The sequence below is a fragment of the Watersipora subatra genome, chromosome 10, assembly GCF_963576615.1.
Source record: "Watersipora subatra chromosome 10, tzWatSuba1.1, whole genome shotgun sequence".
NCBI classification, from domain to species: Eukaryota; Metazoa; Bryozoa; class Gymnolaemata; order Cheilostomatida; family Watersiporidae; genus Watersipora; species Watersipora subatra.
Genome location: NC_088717.1, coordinates 12,752,571 through 12,775,254, shown reverse-complemented (window position 1 = coordinate 12,775,254; position 22,684 = coordinate 12,752,571). Strand labels below are relative to the sequence as shown.

Here is a 22,684-nt window from a genome sequence, read left to right as displayed (position 1 = left end):
CCGGTCGTCGATGCTCAGCGAAATATCCGCGATGCTCAGCGAAATATCCGCGATGCTCAGTAAATGTCCGCGATGCTTAGTCGATGCCATCGGTTCACATAATCGACGATGAACGCCGAAAGGAAAACGCTGACTAACAGCGATATAGTGTGAACCAGCCTTAAATATATTCAAAAACTTCATTCAATAGAATTGCAAGTTTGAAGGAAGTTGCATTAAGCATGGCTGGAGTTGCAGGTTCTTACTTTTGAGGGACAGATTTATTATGGACAGTACTGGGAGACCGTACTGGAAGACCATACTGTCACAGCATTCTTCAAAAAGCTTACTGATAATAGAAACAAAATACTATGCATCTAGTCCATGACCAGAAGCTTTTGAAACAGTTTTAAATAGTTGTACACACGCCTGACTTGGAAGCAATATGGTCAGTGCAAAGCATTCTCGTCGTGGAAGATTTTCATCAACTAAGGATTCTTCTAGCGCTTTCTAGAAGGTTCCATAAAAAAACAAACCACAATAATGACACATTTCACAAACCCTGTTTGGGTATTATATTATGATAAGCATTCAAATAATTTACAATTTTATATACAATATACAGAACCTATTTTCTTATCAGGACATACATTCATAGTATAAGGTAGCATTACATACAGACTTGTAGGCTACACGATTACTATATACATAGGATGAACTCTATTACACTTATCTTAAACAGCCTGATAAGGTTATACAACTTGTATTTAAACAATCCGTCCCATTTCCAACTCTTGGGAGTCGATTGTCCGCCATTTGATAAATGATCTTGAATAATGACACGCTGTCAAACGTCAACCTCACTTGCATCATCCTCGGAGCTCTCTTCATCGACTTGAAGTTCAGCTAAAGCAAGCAAATGAATTTGGCATTGCTAACTCATTGCAACCAGGGTGAGTCTTGCAAATGAGCCCTATTACCAGGAATGTTACATTGGTAAGTCAAATGAGCCCTATTACCAGGAATGTTACATTGGTAAGTCAAATGTAATCATGAATGTGATAAATTAATATGCCTAAGAATTCTTTGGATGCATCTGCATGACCTTTTAGCATGATAGACTTGATTTAACAGGCTTTTATAAGGTTTCCATTGAAATTGGAGTCGGTCTATCAATGTTTCATGATGTGGTTAATTTGCAAGTTCGCATCATCCAAGAGTTGGAAATATCAAGTTTCGATAGAAACGATAGTTTTGATAAATTGAGCGAGTTTTATCATGTTACATGCTTGAAGAAGATAGAAACGGAGCTTGCAAATGATGTGTAAGAAAAGGTATCAACTGCAAACATTTTCTACACATTGGTTACTATTTCGAAAATGTCGCAGGAGTAACCTCTATGACTGCTAGGGAAGAATTTATTTTAGAGTAGAATATATTTCTAGCTCAGACTGAATTTTTCTTTCTATTCACACAAATGTTGACATAATGTCAGTGATTTTGTGATAACTTGACAAATGAAGATATTCACTTATTGAAAAAACAAGTTGTTGAAAAGAAAATACTTTATTAGAAAATTTAAAAAACTCTTAAATTAACTTCATTTAAAACGAAAAAAATTTTCACAAACTTTACTAACAATATTTTGCCAGCGATTTAGATAGTCGTATTTTGACTGTCGCCATAGTATTCGGTTGCTATTACAATTTTTCACATTAAAATAGATGCACTAGAACAGTAGTTCCCAACTACTTTGGAGCCATGGACCCCCTGAGCTCTTTATCTGAAAGTCATGGACCCCTTTATAAACATAATGTATGGTGTTTATAACAATCTATTGTAAATTGGCGTACATTATAAATTAGATTAATATAAGAGTCAGTAGATTTGACATGTGTCTATTTATTTACTTATATAAAGCAATGCTACACTAAATTGCTTGACTTTTAATTTTCAGTAATCATTTTGTTAGTGGGATGGATTGTACTTCTTATTTTTTACCATATTTTCAATCTTTGTGAAATGGTTGACAAAGCGCATCGCATGTCGTCTTCAAGTCCTAGTCGGTTTCGTTGTTTCGATTTGAGAACAACCATGGAGGAGAAAGCGGACTCGCATAAGTATGTAGACACAAATGGGAGCAGAGTTTAAAGGGCGTGTTTGGCTGTCTGTGGATATGAATGAATCATAGAAGGCCAAAATTCTTCAATGGTTTTATCTTCAAAAACATCTTTGGTTATTTTAGCGATCTGCTGGTTTCATTTTGTTGTCAATTAAATATAGTTACCAAATATTGTCACAATTATGATCAGTCAGCTGCCATTAACAAGCATTCATAATATTAATAGTCACCATCGTGAAATGACCCAAATTTGGTTTTACATACAGATTTTGAGTATGAAAACTACACTGCACAGCTTTGCCGCTGTCCGATTTTATTGGCCAGGTCAAAAAATGTGGCAGCGACAAAAGACTGCCATTTTATATTATAAGTGGCCATAAGTGGAAAAATATTAATTAAAAACTAGGGAAAATAGGCCATTGTTCGGGTGATTTTGGGTAAGTTATATTTAAATTTAAGCATATACTAAGACCCCTACCAACCTGAAAATTGGTAAAAATAGGTAAGTTGAAATGTTTTATTTTCCATGGGTCTTAGTATGGAAATTGAAGAGGAAAAAAGAGAATTACGTCTTTGCTGGTTACAGGTTGTGTTATTTTGTACCACTAACTGGAAATCAGGTACTATCCAGCGATTGATGCACATAGGTGATAAAAGTCTAGACCCAAAAAACCTAACAAGACAATGCGACCACCCCGCGAGAATTGAATTAGCCCCGAAACCCAGGCTAGCACAATCCCAACAGATTTCGATCATTAAACCCCGCCCATATGATAGCCGTCACCTATCCTTTTAGGGTTGTATATCATTGATCCCACCACTATGACAGAAGTAGTTGTAAATATCTTGCTAGAAAAACCAATACTGGCAGCAGCCTGTGGACCCCCTCAAAATTTCCTGTGGACCCCTAGGGGTCCATGGACCACCAGTTGGGAACCACTGCACTAGAAGAGTCAGAATCACTCAATGTAGAGTTACTAAGAATGTTGAGGATGGTTAAGAATGTTAGAAGCTTCTACAGCCTAAACGATCGTGGTATTATTTTTTATCCGTGCTTTTTTCGCGGTGAACTTTGTTTGATAATCAGTAAGCCGCTAGTCAGAGAGGCCTGTTAATTAGTTTACATCGTTGGCAACAAGCTCGTTTTCATGGTGACCAGATCTTACTGGTCTATCTGAAACGAAAGCTGAGTAATTATAAAAAAAACTAACGCACTGTCTAAAAGCTGGTGTATTGGCCTCCGGCCACAAAAAGAAGGTAACCCGAGTCGATACATCGGCTTCCTGTAGTGAAAGAGTTAATCCGCAACACGCGAATGTCAATTGAAATACTTATCACACGGTAACTCAACGTGCACACAATTCCGAATCTACAAAGAAAACTTAGTGTATACAAATGACCTGTACGACCTTGCAGCACAGCATACAGTTGTGTGACGTCTGACGACTTATGACAAACATTTTCTGATCAGGTACACAAACAGGGCGCCATAAATAAGACAGTCTTGGCATTAGTTGGCAAGTGAAAACTGTTAGATCATTACAAATAGATGAGGTACACAGCTTGTCTGAGTGCTCAACATTTAATAAGTGTCTTTCATAAGTCACACACAATAGAACATCAGTCATTAGAATCTTCCAGAACAGTGGGCGTGGTTAACAACAATATAAGCATTGGGGTAGACAACTCTTAATAATACAACAAAAACTACTTACAATATACTGTTACGCTTTCTACATCGCTTGTTGTATCATCAGCTGTGAGCTTATCTTTCTTGACAGTGCTTGGGGTGGAGTGCTGAAGGGCTGCCATTTTTAATTTTTTATTGGCTGGTTCCTCAGCATCGTCACCAGTACTGGAGAGAAGTTCATCCTTCATCTTCTGCTTTACTTGAGACCTAATAGACGCAAAGAGAGTTCACTAGATATCTATGTATCTATTAAACCAAAGAGCGTTAACTAGATATATACACTATGTATCTATTAAACTAAAGAGAGTTAACTAGATATATACACTACGTATATATTAAACTAAAGAGAGTTCACTAGATATATACACTACGTATATATTAAATCAAAGAGAGTTCACTAGATATATACACTATGTATCTATTGAACTAAAGAGAGTTCACTAGATATATACACTATGTATCTATTAAATCAAAGAGAGTTCACTAGATATATACACTATGTATCTATTGAACTAAAGAGAGTTCACTAGATATATACACTATGTATCTATTAAATCAAAGAGAGTTCATGAGATATATACACTATGTATCTATTGAACTAAAGAGAGTTCACTAGATATATACACTATGTATCTATTGAACTAAAGAGAGTTCACTAGATATATACACTACGTATATATTAAATCAAAGAGAGTTCACTAGATATATACACTATGTATCTATTGAACTAAAGAGAGTTCACTAGATATATACACTACGTATATATTAAACCAAAGAGAGTTCACTAAATCATTGAGTTCATTCATCTATTAAACAAAAGAAATTTGATCAGAGATGTCCACTGCATTAACATAGTGTGAGGTCGGATGATACAAATTACAAATCTAGAGTACTAAAGCGGATTAAAACTGTAGCCTTTTGGACATACTTACACAGTTCGAGACTTCATATTTTCTGCAATCTTGTTAAGGTCAGAGTTGAACTGGGTAACTGCTGCGTGTAACGACTCAACTTCTGCGACTGTCCACTTACTACATTATAATGAATGTGTCTTAGAAGAGGTGCTATTACCTTTTACACATTCCACCCAGGCTATACTAAATGCCAATTAATTGATTAATGCGGGTAGCTTAATAAAGGTCAAGGTCTCTAAATGATATACCTCTACATTACATGAGTACATGTAATCAAGAGGGTTTGTACATTTGACAATGAACCAATGCGTATCATTATATAAAATGGGGGATTGAACTCCTTAGTAATAATTCTACAGTCAGCTGTGACATTCTATCCACTAGGAAATATCGTTGTTACAAAAATGGTCTTAGCTATCAAAGTCGTAACGCTCCACGTAAATGTCAGACGACAATGTAAACATGAGATATAGATAAAGCTGATCTCATGAATGTAGTTGATGACATATGAATAAAAATGTATATGATATAGAATTTTACTACGCAGTCATTATGACCGCTGTAACAAGTCAATGAGTACAATGAAACAGGTATGAACAACAACAGATTCTATTTGCGTGAACATTATGGTGGTGACAGTGTATTATTATACGGAACAATGGAAGTGTTCACAAACCTATTAAAGCGATAAGGGTACACCATCACCTCATAATCCTGTCAAATTACCTAGCTAATTATAGAATTTGTAAGTTGTTAATAAATTTTACACTTCTCTGTACAAATAGCAAGTTTTGAATGCTATAATATGATGGGGTTAAGATGACAAAATTCTAAAACTTTTTTGTCATCCCATGATGCCATCTCAAATGTCAAAAGTGTGAAAATCATGAAAATTTATTAACCATACCTAAAAGCCTTGGTCTTTATATGATATCTAATATATATTATAACCTCCCACATGACATCATTCGATTAAGGAACACCTTGAAGCACAGAAACCACAAGCGTAATATTAAGCTAGCAATATTGTTCTATTATGTAACATAACTATTACTGATCGTTGGTTTCTTACAATCAAATGAGTGCTGACACAAAAAACCTAATACACCTGAATTTTTTAAAAGGTACTAAATCTTTTTGCTATAGTAAAGATGTTTCAATGTGTGTAAAATGAATATCACAGCAAAGAATAAGTGTCATGCATCTTGAATCAAGTCTGATATAGCACTAAAATAAGTGAACATTCACACGGATTTGGTTCAATGTCTCAGTTGGTAGACAAGCTATTCACTCCATAGCTTTTGCAATGGGAAATAAAAACTTCTTTTCAGTTTCTTTTCCCACGACCAAACGAGCGGAGCGAAGTTTGAGAGTTTTTATGATAAATGCATGTGCACAAAACTTACGAAAATTATTCATCAACAACGTCACAACCCCTTGTATCGAAATCTCATCAACAAATTTAACCATTTTTTTGTAGAGTCGTTAAAGTATAATAACGATACAAAACACATATAAACCTATTTAAATATGTTACCAAGTCTTTAAAAGGTTACTGCAATATCTTAAAACTAACCCATCTGATCGGATTATACATAAATAGACAGATTAATTCGGCCAAAAATCTTTATTAAAACTGGCCAAGCCCTATTTTTATCAAAATTAAAACTGGCAAACGAAACGCCGAGCGACAGAGAATAGAACCATTAAGTCGTGTGCATTTTACGAAAAAATAACGTGCACATTTCACCAGTCTATAGCATTGTCGAATTGCTATAATTCGACAATGCTATAGACATTGGTTTCTGTAATTAACGTAGAAGTACAGAAATCGTTTCTTTTTTGCCAATTTCAAAGAAACTGACATTTTGGAAACTTTTGAATACTTTGGAATTTTAACTGATATCCAAAGCAGTGAAAGTAAAGGAAATGACGATGATATTTTTTTCTAACGATTCTTATGAGATTATTACAATATTTAATTATAAGTTTGGATGACTATTGAAGTCTTATAGTCACACTAACAACATCGATGATGGGCAGTATGTTACTGTAATTGTTTTTCCTAAATAGTTTTGTTAAATAGATTTTCTAAAAATCTATATAAATATCACAACTTCTTGATATTGTTAGCTATGACGTTTTGAAATGTAAACAAAATTGTGCATTGGTTTTCTATTATTACTGTATTACTATTAATAATATTGGTTATTCTAATAATATCAGTGCATTTTACTTCTAATATTGCATTTCTCCTAATGCAGGGGGAGAGATATAAACATATAATCTTTTCCTTTCATTATTGCTATTTGTTGTATATAATAACACCCACACCCAGTACATTACAGCTACCATTGCAGTTATCCTATTGCACTGCAGTGCCATTTGACTGCTAATATTGCATTTCTCAACCATCAGTACCCTTTTTTGCCAATATCACTTTGGTCGTGGGCTGCATGCCAGTGGAATTTCTAGTATAACTATTTTTATTGCTAAAATTATCAGCTTTATAAAATGCTGTTTGCTTACGATTATTCAACATTTTCCAAAAATAAAACTGTATTGAAAACAGATTTGTAAAATTATGAAAAATTCAGAATTTACGATCTAATGCAGTATCAATGATAGTTGACTTGCTTAATTGTATTAAAACTCACTTGTTTGAAGGAACGTCTGGATTGGGATGTAACTGCAACGTCATGGTTCCAAGGTTATCAAAAGCTTTGCCAGCGGCCATAAATATCTCGGCCACCTATCAACAGCAGCTAACATGTCTTCAATGGATACACCTGCCCTAATCATGTATCTATTAGCAATGTGAGAATGATAACTACGTACCATTTCTCTAGTATATTTTACTACCAACAAGTAATGAAGGGTGGGATGACAGAGAATGAATAGGTTAATCTCTAACTTTTAGCTTAATCTATGTCGACTTTAAAAAAGAAACACAAATGAAAGTATGTGGCTGTCCCGTAATCTTGTTAAATTAAATAAAATTACCGTTTTTGAGGATGCCATCATCTGCGGCTGCCGTATGAATCAATTGTTCCACCTAAAAAGCATGCATAGCGATGTGATGAGTCGTTATATCATAGCATAGCAAATTAACCGTATAGTAAAATGATTATACAGCTAGCTATGATAGTAAGAGCCAAATAATTGGTCAAAATAGTGGGCCAAATAGTGATGGCCAAATTCGGTCATCAGAAAGCAGAAACTTCAAAAAAATGTGCATTCCCTGTTGTACACCTAACTTTTGCTTGATGCAAGCAGCACAAATACTTACAGATGCATTAAACACCCAAAAGTCAAGGAGGTACAGAAAAGCTACCTCAAACCACAGCCATGTTTGCACGATGAGTTGAGAAATGTAGTTACACTGTATTTTACTGTCGCAGTGTTATCTTCGGCAATTTAATATGTTGCAAAAGCCCTTCATATATAACAAAAAATGATATTAATTGGCTGATATAAGAAACCAAATGATACTGTTAGCGTCTAGTGCTGGGCTATCGAAATACTGTAATATCTATGAAGTAAATCTTTTAATAATCAACGACGTCAAAGCCAAGTGTGAGCTAGCGCAATAACGCTATAGCTTGATAGTCTGTGAGCCTAGCATTAGGCACATTCGTTGTAGAAATTGAAATTATCTTACATGATGGACTTAGTTGCAACTAGATGTTACTGATCTGTCTGTTCATAAGTTCAAAAAATGCACCTAGAAAGAGAGCGCTGTATTTCTTAAGTTGGAATTAGCACAGAACAATTATTGCAGGTAATATCTATGATGCTTCCACAGACTAAACACAAAACTATGAGCATTAATTCAGACCTGAAACCCAACAACTATCAGCTTCATGATAAACTGGTTGGCTGACCCTCATGTACAAAGGCTGTATCAGCTTGATCATATCTAAATACACTGAATAAAACTGCTCAAATTTAAGTCTTTGCAAGAATTATTCATTAATCCACAGAAAACATCAATCAGTGCCTAGAAAAAGTAATACAGCATTGGGAGTGTTAATCGGAGCAGCAGAACAGCAAACTAGAACAGCCTAGAATAAGCAAAGTGAAAGCTATTTAAAAAGCTGGTGAATTTATTGCTTGCATGTAAAAGCTATTTCTTGATAGCTAGGATCTTGTGGCCTGCAGTACACCACCGAATATTCCGCAGTTCGAAGGGCAGATTGAACGTGTTTGGAAGCTAAATGTTTTTGGTAAGTTTACAACAATCATTTCTGCTAAAGATAATGCGATATTGTTTGTTTAAGAGCTGCTTAACAACAGTAGATACAAAAACTTAATTTAAATAACAATTTAATTGACAATAAAAGCTATAACTTTACTAAAAGCATATCTTAGATAATTTTGAGTGTTACCAAATGAGTGTACTAAAAGGTGCAATGTATGTAAATTGGTGAACACATAGTTGAAGATTGCAGTAACATAAAGCAGGAAAGCATATTAAGGGAACTTTGACATGATTATCTTGTGAACTTTACATATATTCATGATCCTTAAAGGTTGACTTGCAACAAAATTCACGTTACAGTTATTTGGTATCAAAAGATTCACCATGTCTTACTCTGTTGTGTTGTAGGTGTCAAATACGTGAAAATGTGATTACCAGCTCTTAAAAGCTCAAAAATGAAAAGCCGCCATAGATTGGAACCTGTTTATTTATATGACGTAGTCATTCCAGTTTGGTTATCGTCTTGTCACGTATGTTCTCAAGTGAATTGAAAGGCCAATAAAAAGCTTAATGTAAAACTTATCGAAGCACTAGTTTATGACAAACACTCGGGTTTTACTGAAGACCCCGTATCAAATATAGATGCTCGCTACTTTACAGTTTTCTTTTGGCATTATTCAATCGTCAAGTCGTCATCTGATCACGTGACCCAATACTTCGAAAATAATTTTTGCAGCACTTTTCGATTATCACAGGTAACCAACAGGCTCGTCATGATTATCAGACAATGATATATACTCCTTCGAGGTAAGGTTAAAAAGTTTAACAATTTTTTACGGTAAGTTATAAGATATCAGTGCTAAAATAGACAGCATTACAATGACGGTAAAACAGACGCGTAAAAACAATAGATATGGTTTTATTGAATGCGTGAAGTATATTTGTGAAAATATTTCAAGGTATGAGGTTGCATGAAAGTGTAAACAGAAACCATCTTGTAACAACTACGTCCCATTTGAGCCGTTTTGGAAAGCGAATCCAAACTACGGCGGTCTCGTGTGGCTGCGATTAACTGTTCGTTTTTGAGCTTTTAAGAGCTTGTAATCACATTTCCATATATTTTGCACTGACAACACAACAGAGTAAGACATGGTGAATCTTTTGATACCAAATAACTGTAATGTGAATGCTGTTACAAGTCAACCTTTAAAATTTATCTGTGTGGTTGTGGTTAGTTACTCATACCAACAACGCTAGAACAGTCAAAGACAGATTATCCCGACAAATTTTTTCGACCTACTTTGTAACATAATCAGTCTGAGTAAGATTTAAACACGTGATAAAACAAGAGTAATATTAAACCCCTGACTTTAGTACTATAGTAATAATGACTTAATGGTGCACGCATGTTTCAGTAAACAACAGCAAGCAACAGTTTCTAAATCCTTCAATGAAAACTTAGGGCAACAACGATGTACCTATAATTATATTGGTAGAAAAGCTCTTGTTGCAACAACATGCAATTATTTTTAAAATATTCATGCAAAAGGAAAATGGCGCACTAAAAGCACATTGCCCAGAGCATTATTATTTTTAGCTAAGCTAGTAGATAGTCAACTATATAACAATGATGGCGGTAGTTTGTTTATTACTGACCGCCACTACTGCTCGTGAATAAACAAGCCAAACAATTATAGATAATTTCAAGATGAGATTACTCACAATTAGAGTTAAATTATCTGTTAAGCAGGCATTTTCGCAAAATTGAAGACCGCCACTGTGGTACCTCCTAATTCTACGTCCATGAAATTGAAACGACCATTAAAGGTTTGAAAGTTTTCATAGAACATAACAGTCGAATGAGTATATATAAAGAACCCATTGTTAACTCCTGTCAACATTAAACTTGGCATCAGTTGCTGAAGTTTTCCAACAATCAGCTCTATATTTGTATAAACGATGCACGAAAATTGCGAGACACCCAAGATATTAGCTTGTTTTTAAATTAAAGCAGCTTATCCTGTTGCTTTATGGGCTTAACAAATCAGAGCAGAGAACAAGTTTCCCTTCTCGGCATTAACCAAATGTAATAAAACGTTGCCATGCTTGTGGTAACTTCACTGCTTGTCTACACATCAGAGCAGTTAGTATCGATAAGTATCTCACAAATTGCTATTAAAACATAATAGCCTAAAAGCTGTGTTTTACAACATTGACTTGCTATGGTTTCTGCTTGCTTAAAGGTATATGTTTTATGCAACTTTACCAACAAAATATTTTGAACGACCTCCTAATTGAGCTGTTGAGCAGTACAATTGCTTCTATGAAAATCAAAGTTAACTAGCTTGGGCACAATGGTAGACAGTGATATTTAGTGCCCTTAAATTCTTGTATATAAAAACACATTTGGTCAAGCAATACAAAGGCACCTACATTATATTAGATACACAAAGAAAAGGGTGGTTTCCGTAATTAATACTTGGTATTTTGACAATTAACGGTTTCTTCAACAATACCTCATAAATCTATTGGATTGCAGAACTTATTTTTAACAAATTATATTTACGGCTTTAAAACACATATACAAATATATCTATCATTATGTATGAATGCCTTAGGAAATACTAACTTAGAAATTGTAATATATCAAGAATTTCAGTTGAAAAGTACAATATTAGTGATATCCTAATTTGTGTGATTATCGCAAGAATTATTTGCAAAGTGATTTTGATGAATAATTCCAATTTACATAGCACACGTAACGATTTTGGACGTATCCAAGTATGAAGATGGACTTAATCACTACCTATGACATGCCAGGTTTGAACAGACGGACGAAACAGCTAAATGTGATTTAAAAATTAATAAATGGAGAAAGCAAGCATGCTATGAACCATCAACTTTATTATTTGTCCGGCTCCACTTAATAAGCATCTTCTTAAGTAATTATGTAGCACTTTCAAAGTTGTTCTGCTGAGAAATTCAACTTCAATTTTACTTTATTGCAGGCCAAAAGATATAATATAGGCTATAGCTACTTGTGAGCACACTGTGTAAGTCGCAAGACAAAACATGAGTATTTCTAGGGCTGTACAGGTATGTTAAACGGGCTAGCCACGTGTCTTCAGCAAAGTTTTAGGCCTTCTGTTTACAAACATTCACCCAATTGCACTGCAACGATTTAGGTAAACCGTAACACGAAGACTTCGAATATACTCATTATGAGTCACCTAGGCATTTGTCCTTCAAACGAAAAAACAAATAATAACACATTTATAAAGAATAAACACCGTTTCCTCAATTCCAACACGCACTATCCATCGCGTTAATTGTATTGCCTTATCGGAAAAATATTTGTTTTCCAGTGAGTATGAAAAAAGAGACGAGGTAAATAACGTAATAGAAGCGTAGGTTTCAAAAACACTAGATTTTGGTAAAGTAGCGTGCGATTCTCACTCATGTATGTCATAGATACATAAACTGCTTCTATGTATATATTATCCGATAGGACAACTGCGAAATTGTCACGTGGACTACTACGGCCTTGAAACGTGCTTTAGGTCATTGCGCATGCGAACCTGTCACATCGTGGTAGTTGGTGACATGTGTTTGCCGTAGTTATTGCAACGAGCGTCGCATAAAGTTGAACGAGAATGGAGTGTTAATGGTACTGTACTGCAGCCACCGTATTCATGTAGCAAAACTTTGTTGTAACGAATAATTGCGTTAATTGTGATAAACCTTTTTTGAAATGATTGATAATCCATTATTTTTTCACAGTATTGATTATCCGAAACGAACTTTAAGCATGTGTGTAACTTATTTCATTTTTTACGTGATCGCCGTTTTATGCTATTAGGTTTTTGCCTCAATTTTATAAGTTAACTCATTAGTCAACAGCTGAACAGTGAAACGAATTTATATGCAAACGAAGTTCAAATATGAGCTTAATGCTGATATGTTACATCAACTATATATATATAGGATGCTCCATTACTCTCGTAGGCTTTACATGGATATTTACTAAAATGAAAAATAAATTAAAACTGATATGCTTTGCTCCCTCTTTCTCACTCAAATAAAACAAGGCATTTTCCGCAGTTTAGTGTGATGACCTTTGCGTCAATCTATGTAATAAAGCTAATTTTATTATAAAATAAGAGCTTGAATTGCTCCATCGTAAACCTGTAAATAAATATGCATTGGAAAGCTGAAAAATACATCTACCAGTTGATATCTATTGCTAGCATTTAGCCTGCGATGATATTACAGCCTGTGCCCTCCAATCCATTTTGTTGTAGATTTCAATTTTTCATTTCATTCCCAATTTTAAGGCATATTTTATTTCATTATTAAATGTAATCATGTTTCATAAAAGCTCATTGCACCTTTTGGTATTTTTGCTACAATTTGCGGACAAAACTAGCTTTTTACATGCAATGAAGAAAAAGTAAGCGAATCGATTCATTGTAAGCCCAGTTAAAATAACTGCAATGATGCTACCAAATATGTTGTAAATCTGCAAATTTATAAGTTGCAGATTTACAAATAAGTTGCAGATTAATTACATAATAATAATCAATCATTTTTTACCAATATATATATATTCAAAAACAAGTGACGTAACAGACTTTATAATACATGCTGAAACAAAAATTAACATATTTGCAACAGAAATATTTGCATCATTTGCTCTGCCTATTGCTTTGATTGTTGCTTTTGTTTGGAACCAATTCGTCTTCTGACTGTTCAATACCTTCTACAATGTCTTCTGACCTTAACTTTTCTGCACTGCTAAACTAGTTGATATTATCATCAAAACCATTCTTTTGCTCGCTAAGCACAACTTCAGCCTAAGATTAGTAGTACATGCTCCATCATAAATCTAAACAATTTTCTACATACGTCGAAGTGTCAAGATGGCGTTAAATGAGCAACTACTATTAGCTACAGTTATTAGTTATTTCTGGTTATAGTTGTTGCTGATACAGTTATTAGTTATTTTTGTGATGTTGCTTTCAAAGTTTTAAAGAAAAACTGCAAAACTTAGGGGTCGTACAACAAACTTTGATACTAACAGAAACAACAAAAAATTAAGTGTTATCGATTTAACCGAGTCATTATTAGTATAGTTTTGAGGACACTTTTGCTTATCACTTCCTAATATGAGTTCGTAAAAATCAAAAAAGTCAGTGGCAATCAAATAAAGGTGGCCTTCAATTAAAATGTGATGCTTTAGTTTTCTACCCTTTTCTTATAGCGGCCGTCAAATAAAGGTGACGTTCAAATAGAGGTTTTATGGTAGATTGCATATGAAGCAGCTCTAAACAGTTATGACAAGTATTTAATTAATAGTGGGAATAAGATTGATGACATAATAATACACATATCGCAATAGTTCAAACAATTACTAAATATTTAGAACGACTTTAAAACTTCGTCATTGTCCTTGACCCCGATTCCATCACACTATAAGCCTCTATACATCTATAAAATATTAAACGGAAGCGTTATTTTCATTTATGATAGACCAACTAACCAAAAAAGAAATGTCTTACAAAAGTCAATGAATCAAAACCTTTCGTTTTTATAAGCAACACTTGCGCTTGTGTATGATGTTTTCTGTGTAGCGTTGTTACAATCGCTATTCGTTTAAATTGAAAACCTTTCTTTGTTAGAGCACTCTTTCTCATTCATTTTGGAAAGTTTTTGCTATTGATAATTAAATTTTGGGTCATAAAAATTTATTTGAAAGTCTGTCTTACGTCTTTCAGGGTTCCACTTCTGGTTTGTTTTATATTAATATTGTGTTATACAATTCTACATTAATTTTTTACAGTTTTTCTAAACTGTTTTCATGTTATTCTACAACTTCTAACAACAGCACAAATGGCTAGCTTTTAAGCAATATGATTTAGAGCCCAGAAAGTTGTATTTTAATTTTAAAAACCCGCTTTTTTGTATTCCAGATCTGGTTTGATATAAGGTCACCCAAGTCGAATACTATTGGCCATATTCCGGTCTTTAAAGGGTTCTAATGATATGTTGTTAGTTTGGGCTAACTAGAACAAATAAAGGTGGAACAAGAGCCAAAACGAAATGCTGCGTTTTTAAGGGAAAAAATGCAGCACTGAGGAGCTTGGCGCAATAAGTAATCCGGCAGTCGTAGGGTTAATGAATGACAGCATCCGTTTCAGTTTGTGCATGACTTTGTGCATTCAGTTGAAACATTTTAGACTTCGGTTACTCTGACTGCTGCACCATTGAAGCTTCTTATGTTGGAAGCTTTGGTTGCCACATGGTTGTGCTGCTATAATGTATATTCTAGGTACTATACAATGCATTGCTCCACTATTCGATGTGCTCTTACTGTGCTCTAAGCAAAATAGATCGTAAGTCGAATTAAAAAACTTCATAAAAGGTATGTCAACAAAAAATTTGTCTCTATTAAACAAATGAAATATGAGCAAAAATTGCTATGATGCATTAACTCAAATAACTTACCCTTAATGTTGTGTAATATGCCTGAGTTGGTTTTTGTTGTATTCATACAGCAGTACTAACTTTTTCATGTAGGCTTACAACACTAAAATTATGCCCATTGATAATGATTTTTTACAGAATTTGGCAGTTGGTTGCAGACAGTAAGTTTTTAAGAAATTGATCAGTGTTGCATACCGCCCAGCTCATGGTCAAAGCTCACCAAGGGTTAAACAAAGTTTTTTCTTGTCATGTGGTTCAAGCACACCACTGAAAGTGTCGAGTAACAGTGGTAAAAATATACAATTCGGTTTTATTGTGCAATTATAACAGGTTTGCAGAATGTATTTATTGTTCACAATTAATTTTGCCTTCGTGAAAGTCATTGGGTAGGTCCTATCAACCTTCTTAATAAATAGTTTTAGATAAATAGTTAAACCATAACTGTCACATACAACTTTTATTGTATTTAATAAATAAATCAGACACGCTGATTCCGATTTTGTACTCAAAATAAAGATTGGTCCACTAACTTTCAGAGTAATGAAGGCTTTTTTAGTGTTTTAATATCAGTCTCAAAAACAACACGATCGGCACAACAAGCTCCGCACATAAATACGTGACGTAACCTAACTTTTCAGGGACGGAAGTTAGGGATGTTTAGTTTGATTTAAAAATGATAGATGGGTGTCTTAAAACTAGAGCTGCACAATGATCGCGTTAATTAAACCATTAACGCGATCAATACAAATACACAATTAACTGAGTTGAGCCAATTAATCTTCAAATAAATTACAACCGAGGTGGTGATCATGATGTGGTTCCTTTGTACGAGGTCCGATACAAAAGTTCCCGGAATGAGTTGTATACTCGTGCATATTCGCATGATGGAAAAACCCATTGGGCCATTGCAGTGTTGGCTGGAAAACACCTCACGAGTGTTATCACAAAATTTCAAGCTGCTATGACAACGTGTTCTCATGTGAGCCGACAATATGTCAAGGTCTGTCAGGTGCTTCTGTCGATTTAAAAAAAATTATCGTCAGGTCTAATAAACCAGAATAGCGCATTTGCATTAAATTTCTGGTGAAACTAGGGAAAACAAAGATATTACAACCTTTGAAATAAAAATTTGATCATTCCTGAAAGCTTCCTTAAAATCGTTGCAAGCGTGCATCCTGAGCTCGTTTTGGTCATCAGTAAAAAGCTTGGCATGAACTTTGCTGCGACTCGTTTAAATTGTTAAAAAATCGTTTAAATTGTCAGTCAACATTTTTTGAACAATTCTAAAATTAAGTCCAGTCTCTCTAGATATCTCTAATGGTTAAACGTTGATCTGGCACGACTAGTGACCTCACACCGTCAACTTGCGAGCAGGTTCTTGCCGACGCTGGTCTGCCAGACCTCTCGTCATCTTCAGTGCTGTCTCTACCTTCACACAAACGTTTGTACCACGCAAAAAATTGTGTTTTCATTAGACCAGCATCTTCAAAAGCAAGAGTTAACATTTCAACTGTCTGAGTACTTGTTTTCCCTAATTTCACACAAAACTAAATGCATATACGCTGTTCCGATTGATTAGACGTGACGATAAATTTATTAAAAATTTTATTAAAAAATTGACGGAAGCACCGGACAGACCTTGACATATCGGCTTACATGAGAACGCATTGTCATAGCAACCTGAAGTTTTGTGACATCACCCAGAGGTGTTTTCCAGCCAACCCTGCAATGGGTTTTCCATTGTGCAAATATGCACAAGAATACAACTCCATTCCGGGAACTTTTGGATCAGACCTCGTATTGTTCAATATATAACATTAATATAGCAGGTTACTACTATTTAATTTACTAACAAATACATATTATGACAAGTAACACTTTCTTACCAATTATATACAAGCACAATTGTTTTGCACTCAATTATGAAAACACAAAGTAAGTCGTTAACCTTAAACTTGTTTATACAATACAATCATGGGTACTTCGAGAGTTGCGATAGGCGACGGTGAGAAGAGAGAAGGGTATATTACAAAAAAACGCACCATCTCATTCACTTTTAGAAATGCTCTCAATTGAAAATATACCTCAAATAACCTGAAAACCAAAAATTTTACCAATTGAAACATTCACCTTTTTTTAACAATATGCAACTTGCAGAAGACACATTGCGGGCGGAAACTAGCGTTTAATGTGGACATTCTTTCTTCTCACCGTCGCTTATCGCAACGCTCGGAGTACCCGTGAACACGATGCACAAGCGCCGTGCTGATCTGCTGTAAGCGGCCATGTTGTTAACTGTTCGAATATGTTTCTAGGTAGTAGCAACAAAATCGATTTCAGTATTCTTTATTACATGTATCTTTTAGTCTATTTTTTGTTTATTGTACAAAAGAAATTTCAGATGAGTTATGCATGTATTTTCATTTAAAAAAAATCACAATCATGTTTCAGCTTTAGAATATTAGTAATATAAGATTGACACTTTGGAACATGAAAGTAGAAAAATGTCTTGCATACCAGGTAGCACATTTCTGTATGTTGCTGGAAGCGTAAACAAAAAAGGGAAGAGCAATATATGCCAGAAAGAATTTGCCTTCCACCACAGCTCATCATTAAGATATAATTTAACTAATTCTCATCCTATCGCGCACAAATCATCACCAGCTGTCGAAGAAAATAACTACTACTGTCCTCTACGAGTGGCTACTCTCTAAAGCAGGCAATATTGTATGTAGGAAGAGGGCATCTCTTCATTCGGATAATGTGAATAAACTGTGCTACCTCAACTCTTGGCTGACTTAATTATAGATTTTCATAGATGGTTTTCATATTCATAATAATTATAATAGTTATTACATTGTAACTTATGTACATTGTAGCCTACGTAACATGTACTCCTGCTAACAATTGCCAAATATAATTGATTTATATGTAGCTGTATTTTTGTTTTTGAATGTGCAGGTTTTTGCTAGATTAATTCTAAGATTAATCAAAGATTAACTGGTTCAGACCAGTTATTAATCGTGATCAATTTTATAATCGTTGTGCAGCTCTATTTAAAACCCATTATTATCTAAATTCATTTTTCAAAATAATTTCAGTCTTTTGTCAAAGGTGGATAAGCTATTTAACATTGCATATTTAAAAGTGAGCTCAAAAGGCGCGATAACAACGCTAGGTTGTGATAAAATCGCGCTTTTTGAGGTCATTTTTCTCCGCTTTCAGCCTATTAACCATCTTTTAACAAGCTACGAGCAATTTTAATTAGTTTATCCACCTTTCATAAAAGACAGATTATTTTACAGATTAAATTTAGAAAATAATGGGTTTTAAGACACCCATCTCTATTATTATAAATCAGACTAAACATCCCTAACTTTTGTTCCTAAAAAGCTAGGCTGCGTCACATATATATGGGCGGAGCTTGTTATGCTGATTGTGTTGTTTTCGAGACGGACATTAAAACGCTTCAAAAAAGCTTTCACGACTTTGAAGGGTAGTGGACCAATCTTTATTTTGAGTACAAAATTGGCATCAGGGTGTCAGATTTACCTAGAAAATACGATGAAAGTTGTACGTGACAGTTATGGTTTAAGTCAAATGAGTGTGATAAAAATTATTGACACATATACAATAGTTCAATATACATAATTCAGTAGGTGTATAAAACTGCAGCATCTAGTGTTACAGCATGAAATTAAGAGTCGCTCATTTAGTTGAAGCTCTATTAATAGTAGAATGCCATGCTTTTCATATCTTAACATTTGTTAATAGCTATTTCAGTGAAAGTTTTAATGTTTGCAACAAGCTGTTCTGTTTTGTACAGATAGCGTGCATACCTGTTTTGTATCTTAAACAGTTTCTAAAAATTTTACTACCATCAGTCTAATTTTTAATAACAGTGAGGTAACAGTGATATTTAGCTTCATATAGATATTTCGCACATCAAAACTACATTTATACATGTATATGCTCTTCTTATGCAAATCAAAAGCTTTTGAGTTTGTTTTAACAATAGGACCTGTAATTAAGATCGGGTTTGTTGCAGTAACAACTTTCGCCATTGAGATTTTGGTACAGCAAAGCCCAAACATCCGAAATTAATCTGTTATATTTGCTTTACAATTTTGAAATTGTGGTAAATCGACAGTTTCTATATTGGCATTTATTTAATTTTGGTTAATTCTTTTCCAGTCTTCAAGGACATCGATAAAATGCTTTACCTAATTACATACACCATAGAAAGAGTATGATGCTGGAAGAAGCTGTATGTAAAGTGTAAATCACATGTGTTCTCTACATCAATAATCAAAAGGTTTTTGTCGTTGCTTTACATTAGATACTAGTGGACAAAGAGGGGCCCCCTAAAATGCCCAAGTTCGAGCATAGAGCGAGTCATAAAAAAACCTGCAATTGGGCTTACTTTACTTACATTTTACTTGAAAATTTAAGTTTAACTTAGTTGATAGAATGTAATGGCCTGTATGAACTAAGTCAATTTAAAACGTTATTTAATGTACATGTAGCTAAAGTAACTTTTGTTAAATTTTTACTTTCCGGTTGCTTTTTCAATTCTTCCTATAAAGCTTTGATAAATTTGAGTCTTATGCCGCTCTACTGCTTCGATAATGTTTAGTCATCACCTGATGTGCCAAATATTAGTTCAAACTTTGCCATATGTCAAAAATATATACATTTGTAAAAATTATCGAAAGTCTAGGTTTGACTAGTGTTAAATAGAAGCTTGCCACATAATTCTTCAGAGTAAATCTATTTTTTTTCTGATATAGATTATGAGCCATCTGTTATGGTTATAAATATTAATCTATGCTTGGGTTTTACTTGTAGAAGATATCTGAAACGAGCAACTGTTCTTTGTCTCAATAAACTATGTCAGCTGAGTCGACTCCAGTTAGTTCGGACACGCCTTCAGCACCACCGACAGCAAATAGCTCCGCTAGTGAAACAGTAAATGCTGACTGTCATTCTGTAAAGTCACTTACTCGTACTGCTGCTGAAATTGTAGCACAAGGAAAACTAGGTGCGAAGTCTGAATTACAAGTGTCCACATCTAGCGCTCACTCATCATCAACTCTAAGTTCACAGTCAGTGTCGAGCTCTAGTTTAAAACCGCAACCTCCCTCTCCTAAACAGTCAACCAAACCCTCTGGCAATATTGTTAAATCTGCCTCAGCAGGAAATGACAACAGAACAGTAAAAGAAGTAGGAAATGATTCAATATATGATGGAAAATCGTTGCAAACAGGGACTATTGTAAAAACTGAAAACCAACTAGAAAAGGATAACGTTAAAGTTCAGCACAGTCAGAGTTTGACTAATAATGCTGATCACTTAGCTGATGACAAAGTAACTATCAGTAAATCTGAGACGTCACACGCCGAAGAGCAAACAAAGGCTGTTAAGCCCAAAGGACCAAAGACTTTTGATAAAGAAACCTTTGTGGAGGCACCTTTACCAGCCACCAATCCTTGGAAAAAACCTGTTCCTGTGGAGAACGCAAAGTTGCCAGAGCAATCAATCGGTGAAGGCAAGTCCGAAACCCACGTAGATCAAAAGAAAAGACCAGTGAATGCAGTCAATCATAGGGGACCACCCCGATCGCCGCGTGGTTCAAAATATAACAACCATCCAAGGTCTCATCAGGCAACGCACAGAGGCGATTCGGATCGTAATAGAAAATCATTATCTAGTTCCAAATCCGTGCCAACATCGGCAGTAACTCAACAGGGTAAGTGTGATGATAATGGAATGAAATTTTGAACTACAAATAAATTTTTGTCCTTTCGGTTGAATGTAACACCACTGTAGGCCGCTGCTAAAGTGTTTCGTATTTTGCTGAAAGCGACTGTAGTCTTTCATTACTTCCATTTCTCATCTTTTGATTAAGAGTTGTAATGCTGTGTTATAAGTTTTGGTGTATACATTTAGACATCAAATTTAAGTTATTTTTTTAACTTAACAATCTTAAACTTTTAATAATTTGGCCCAGACCATTTGCTTTCACTTCTTTCAGTGAACGGAATGTCAAATTGCGAGTGTTATCAACTTGATTATTCCAAAAGCAAACGTTTAATTTCAATCTCTAAAAGCCCTAGATATCAGACATTTCTCAAATATAAAGTTTAAAATATTGTCACATCGACCATTGTTGGTCAGTCATCTTTTGCTGGATAAACGTTGCCCAGTTTGCAATTGGTTTTTGATTAGTTTTGAAGTTTTCTTCTACCAAACAAATTACCATTTACCGGAATAATGTCACCATTATCGATCACCAATTATATAACTATAATTTAACTGGTATTAAGCGGTGTCGTTAGTTCACTTCATTTCCTGCTAAATATTTTGATTATATTTTTAAATTTTCTATCAGCCTGTTTCTATATTGAAGAATTATAAATGGTTTTATAGCTTAGTCCATGTTAATACACTTTTATCTTGCAATATGTCCTTTCCCATCTCACTTATGTCACTGACGTAATGCATGCACATCCTGTGTAGCTCTTAGTAACCTGCTGGTAGATCAGCATATTTGCTGTGTGTGCCCTGAAAACTACACTTTCTAGCTTGAGTGCATATAAATAACTACATTGTACAAGTGTGGCTTTGCGCACGCTCAAAATGAATGGAAGTTAGGATCTTGTATCAACGGATTTGGCAAGGTTAAACTTGGAAGGTAATGACACGTATTTACATTTCCTATGCCACTATGTTTTTGCGTATACGAATGTCCTAATTTGAGTGATGCAACAAATATAGTGGTATTGAATAGATCTTTGTTCCTGCATTGTAACCCTGCCTTATGTTCTACACTTACTCATGTACTAGTTTAAAGCGTTTATTCATGTCAGTTGATCGTGATTACAAACTCCACATTAAGGTGGTAATAATCTTCCCAATGATGAGTACCTACTTCAAAATGACCTAGTCATTTATATTGCTATCTTACTGCTTGATAGAGAAGAGCGGCAAGTCGAGTAGCGGCAAGGTGTCTTCGTCAACTGCCAATCTTGTCTCAGACTCCTCAGCTACTAGTCAGGCTGTTGAAAGTAAGTCAGAGAAAGTAGTTGCTCCCAAGACCTTCACCGCTAGACCAGTTAGTCCGAGCAAGCCATACGCGGCAGTCACCGGTGCCAAGGACTCCGTCGCGGCTCCTACTGCTGATACAAAGTCTAAAACTGTCGATGAGACTGTGACGAAAAAGTCGCAAACGTCGTCTACCTCCAACAAACCTGCTGCTGACACAAAGGTAGCTAACTATTAATGCTTGGTAGAGC

The 22,684-nt window shown here is 34.8% G+C and overlaps 2 protein-coding genes across 3 annotated transcripts in view; one reads left to right on the top strand and one right to left on the bottom strand.

The window, feature by feature from the left end:
• Positions 1-257: 257 nt before the first annotated feature.
• On the bottom strand, positions 258-7,762 carry LOC137406446 (chromatin complexes subunit BAP18-like). The gene is made up of 5 exons (XM_068093029.1): positions 7,709-7,762; positions 7,363-7,457; positions 4,724-4,822; positions 3,817-3,998; positions 258-885 (listed from the first exon to the last, which is right to left on the bottom strand). Exons 1-5 carry the CDS (start codon positions 7,727-7,729, stop codon positions 827-829), a joined length of 456 nt encoding a protein of 151 aa, XP_067949130.1. The 5' UTR covers positions 7,730-7,762; the 3' UTR covers positions 258-826.
• Positions 7,763-8,911: 1,149 nt separating this feature from the next.
• Positions 8,912-22,684, top strand: part of LOC137406660 (la-related protein 1B-like) — a 41,535-nt gene continuing 27,762 nt past the window's right edge. Inside the window, exons 1-3 of one of the 2 annotated variants that reach the window (XM_068093272.1) lie at positions 8,912-8,931; positions 20,238-21,138; positions 22,367-22,656. In XM_068093272.1, coding sequence (XP_067949373.1) covers positions 20,280-21,138; positions 22,367-22,656 — 1,149 coding nt within the window. In that variant the 5' untranslated portion in view covers positions 8,912-8,931; positions 20,238-20,279. Of the gene's footprint in view, positions 8,932-12,500; positions 12,574-20,237; positions 21,139-22,366; positions 22,657-22,684 lie in introns of those variants that run through there. The other variant, XM_068093271.1, reaches the window with a different exon arrangement.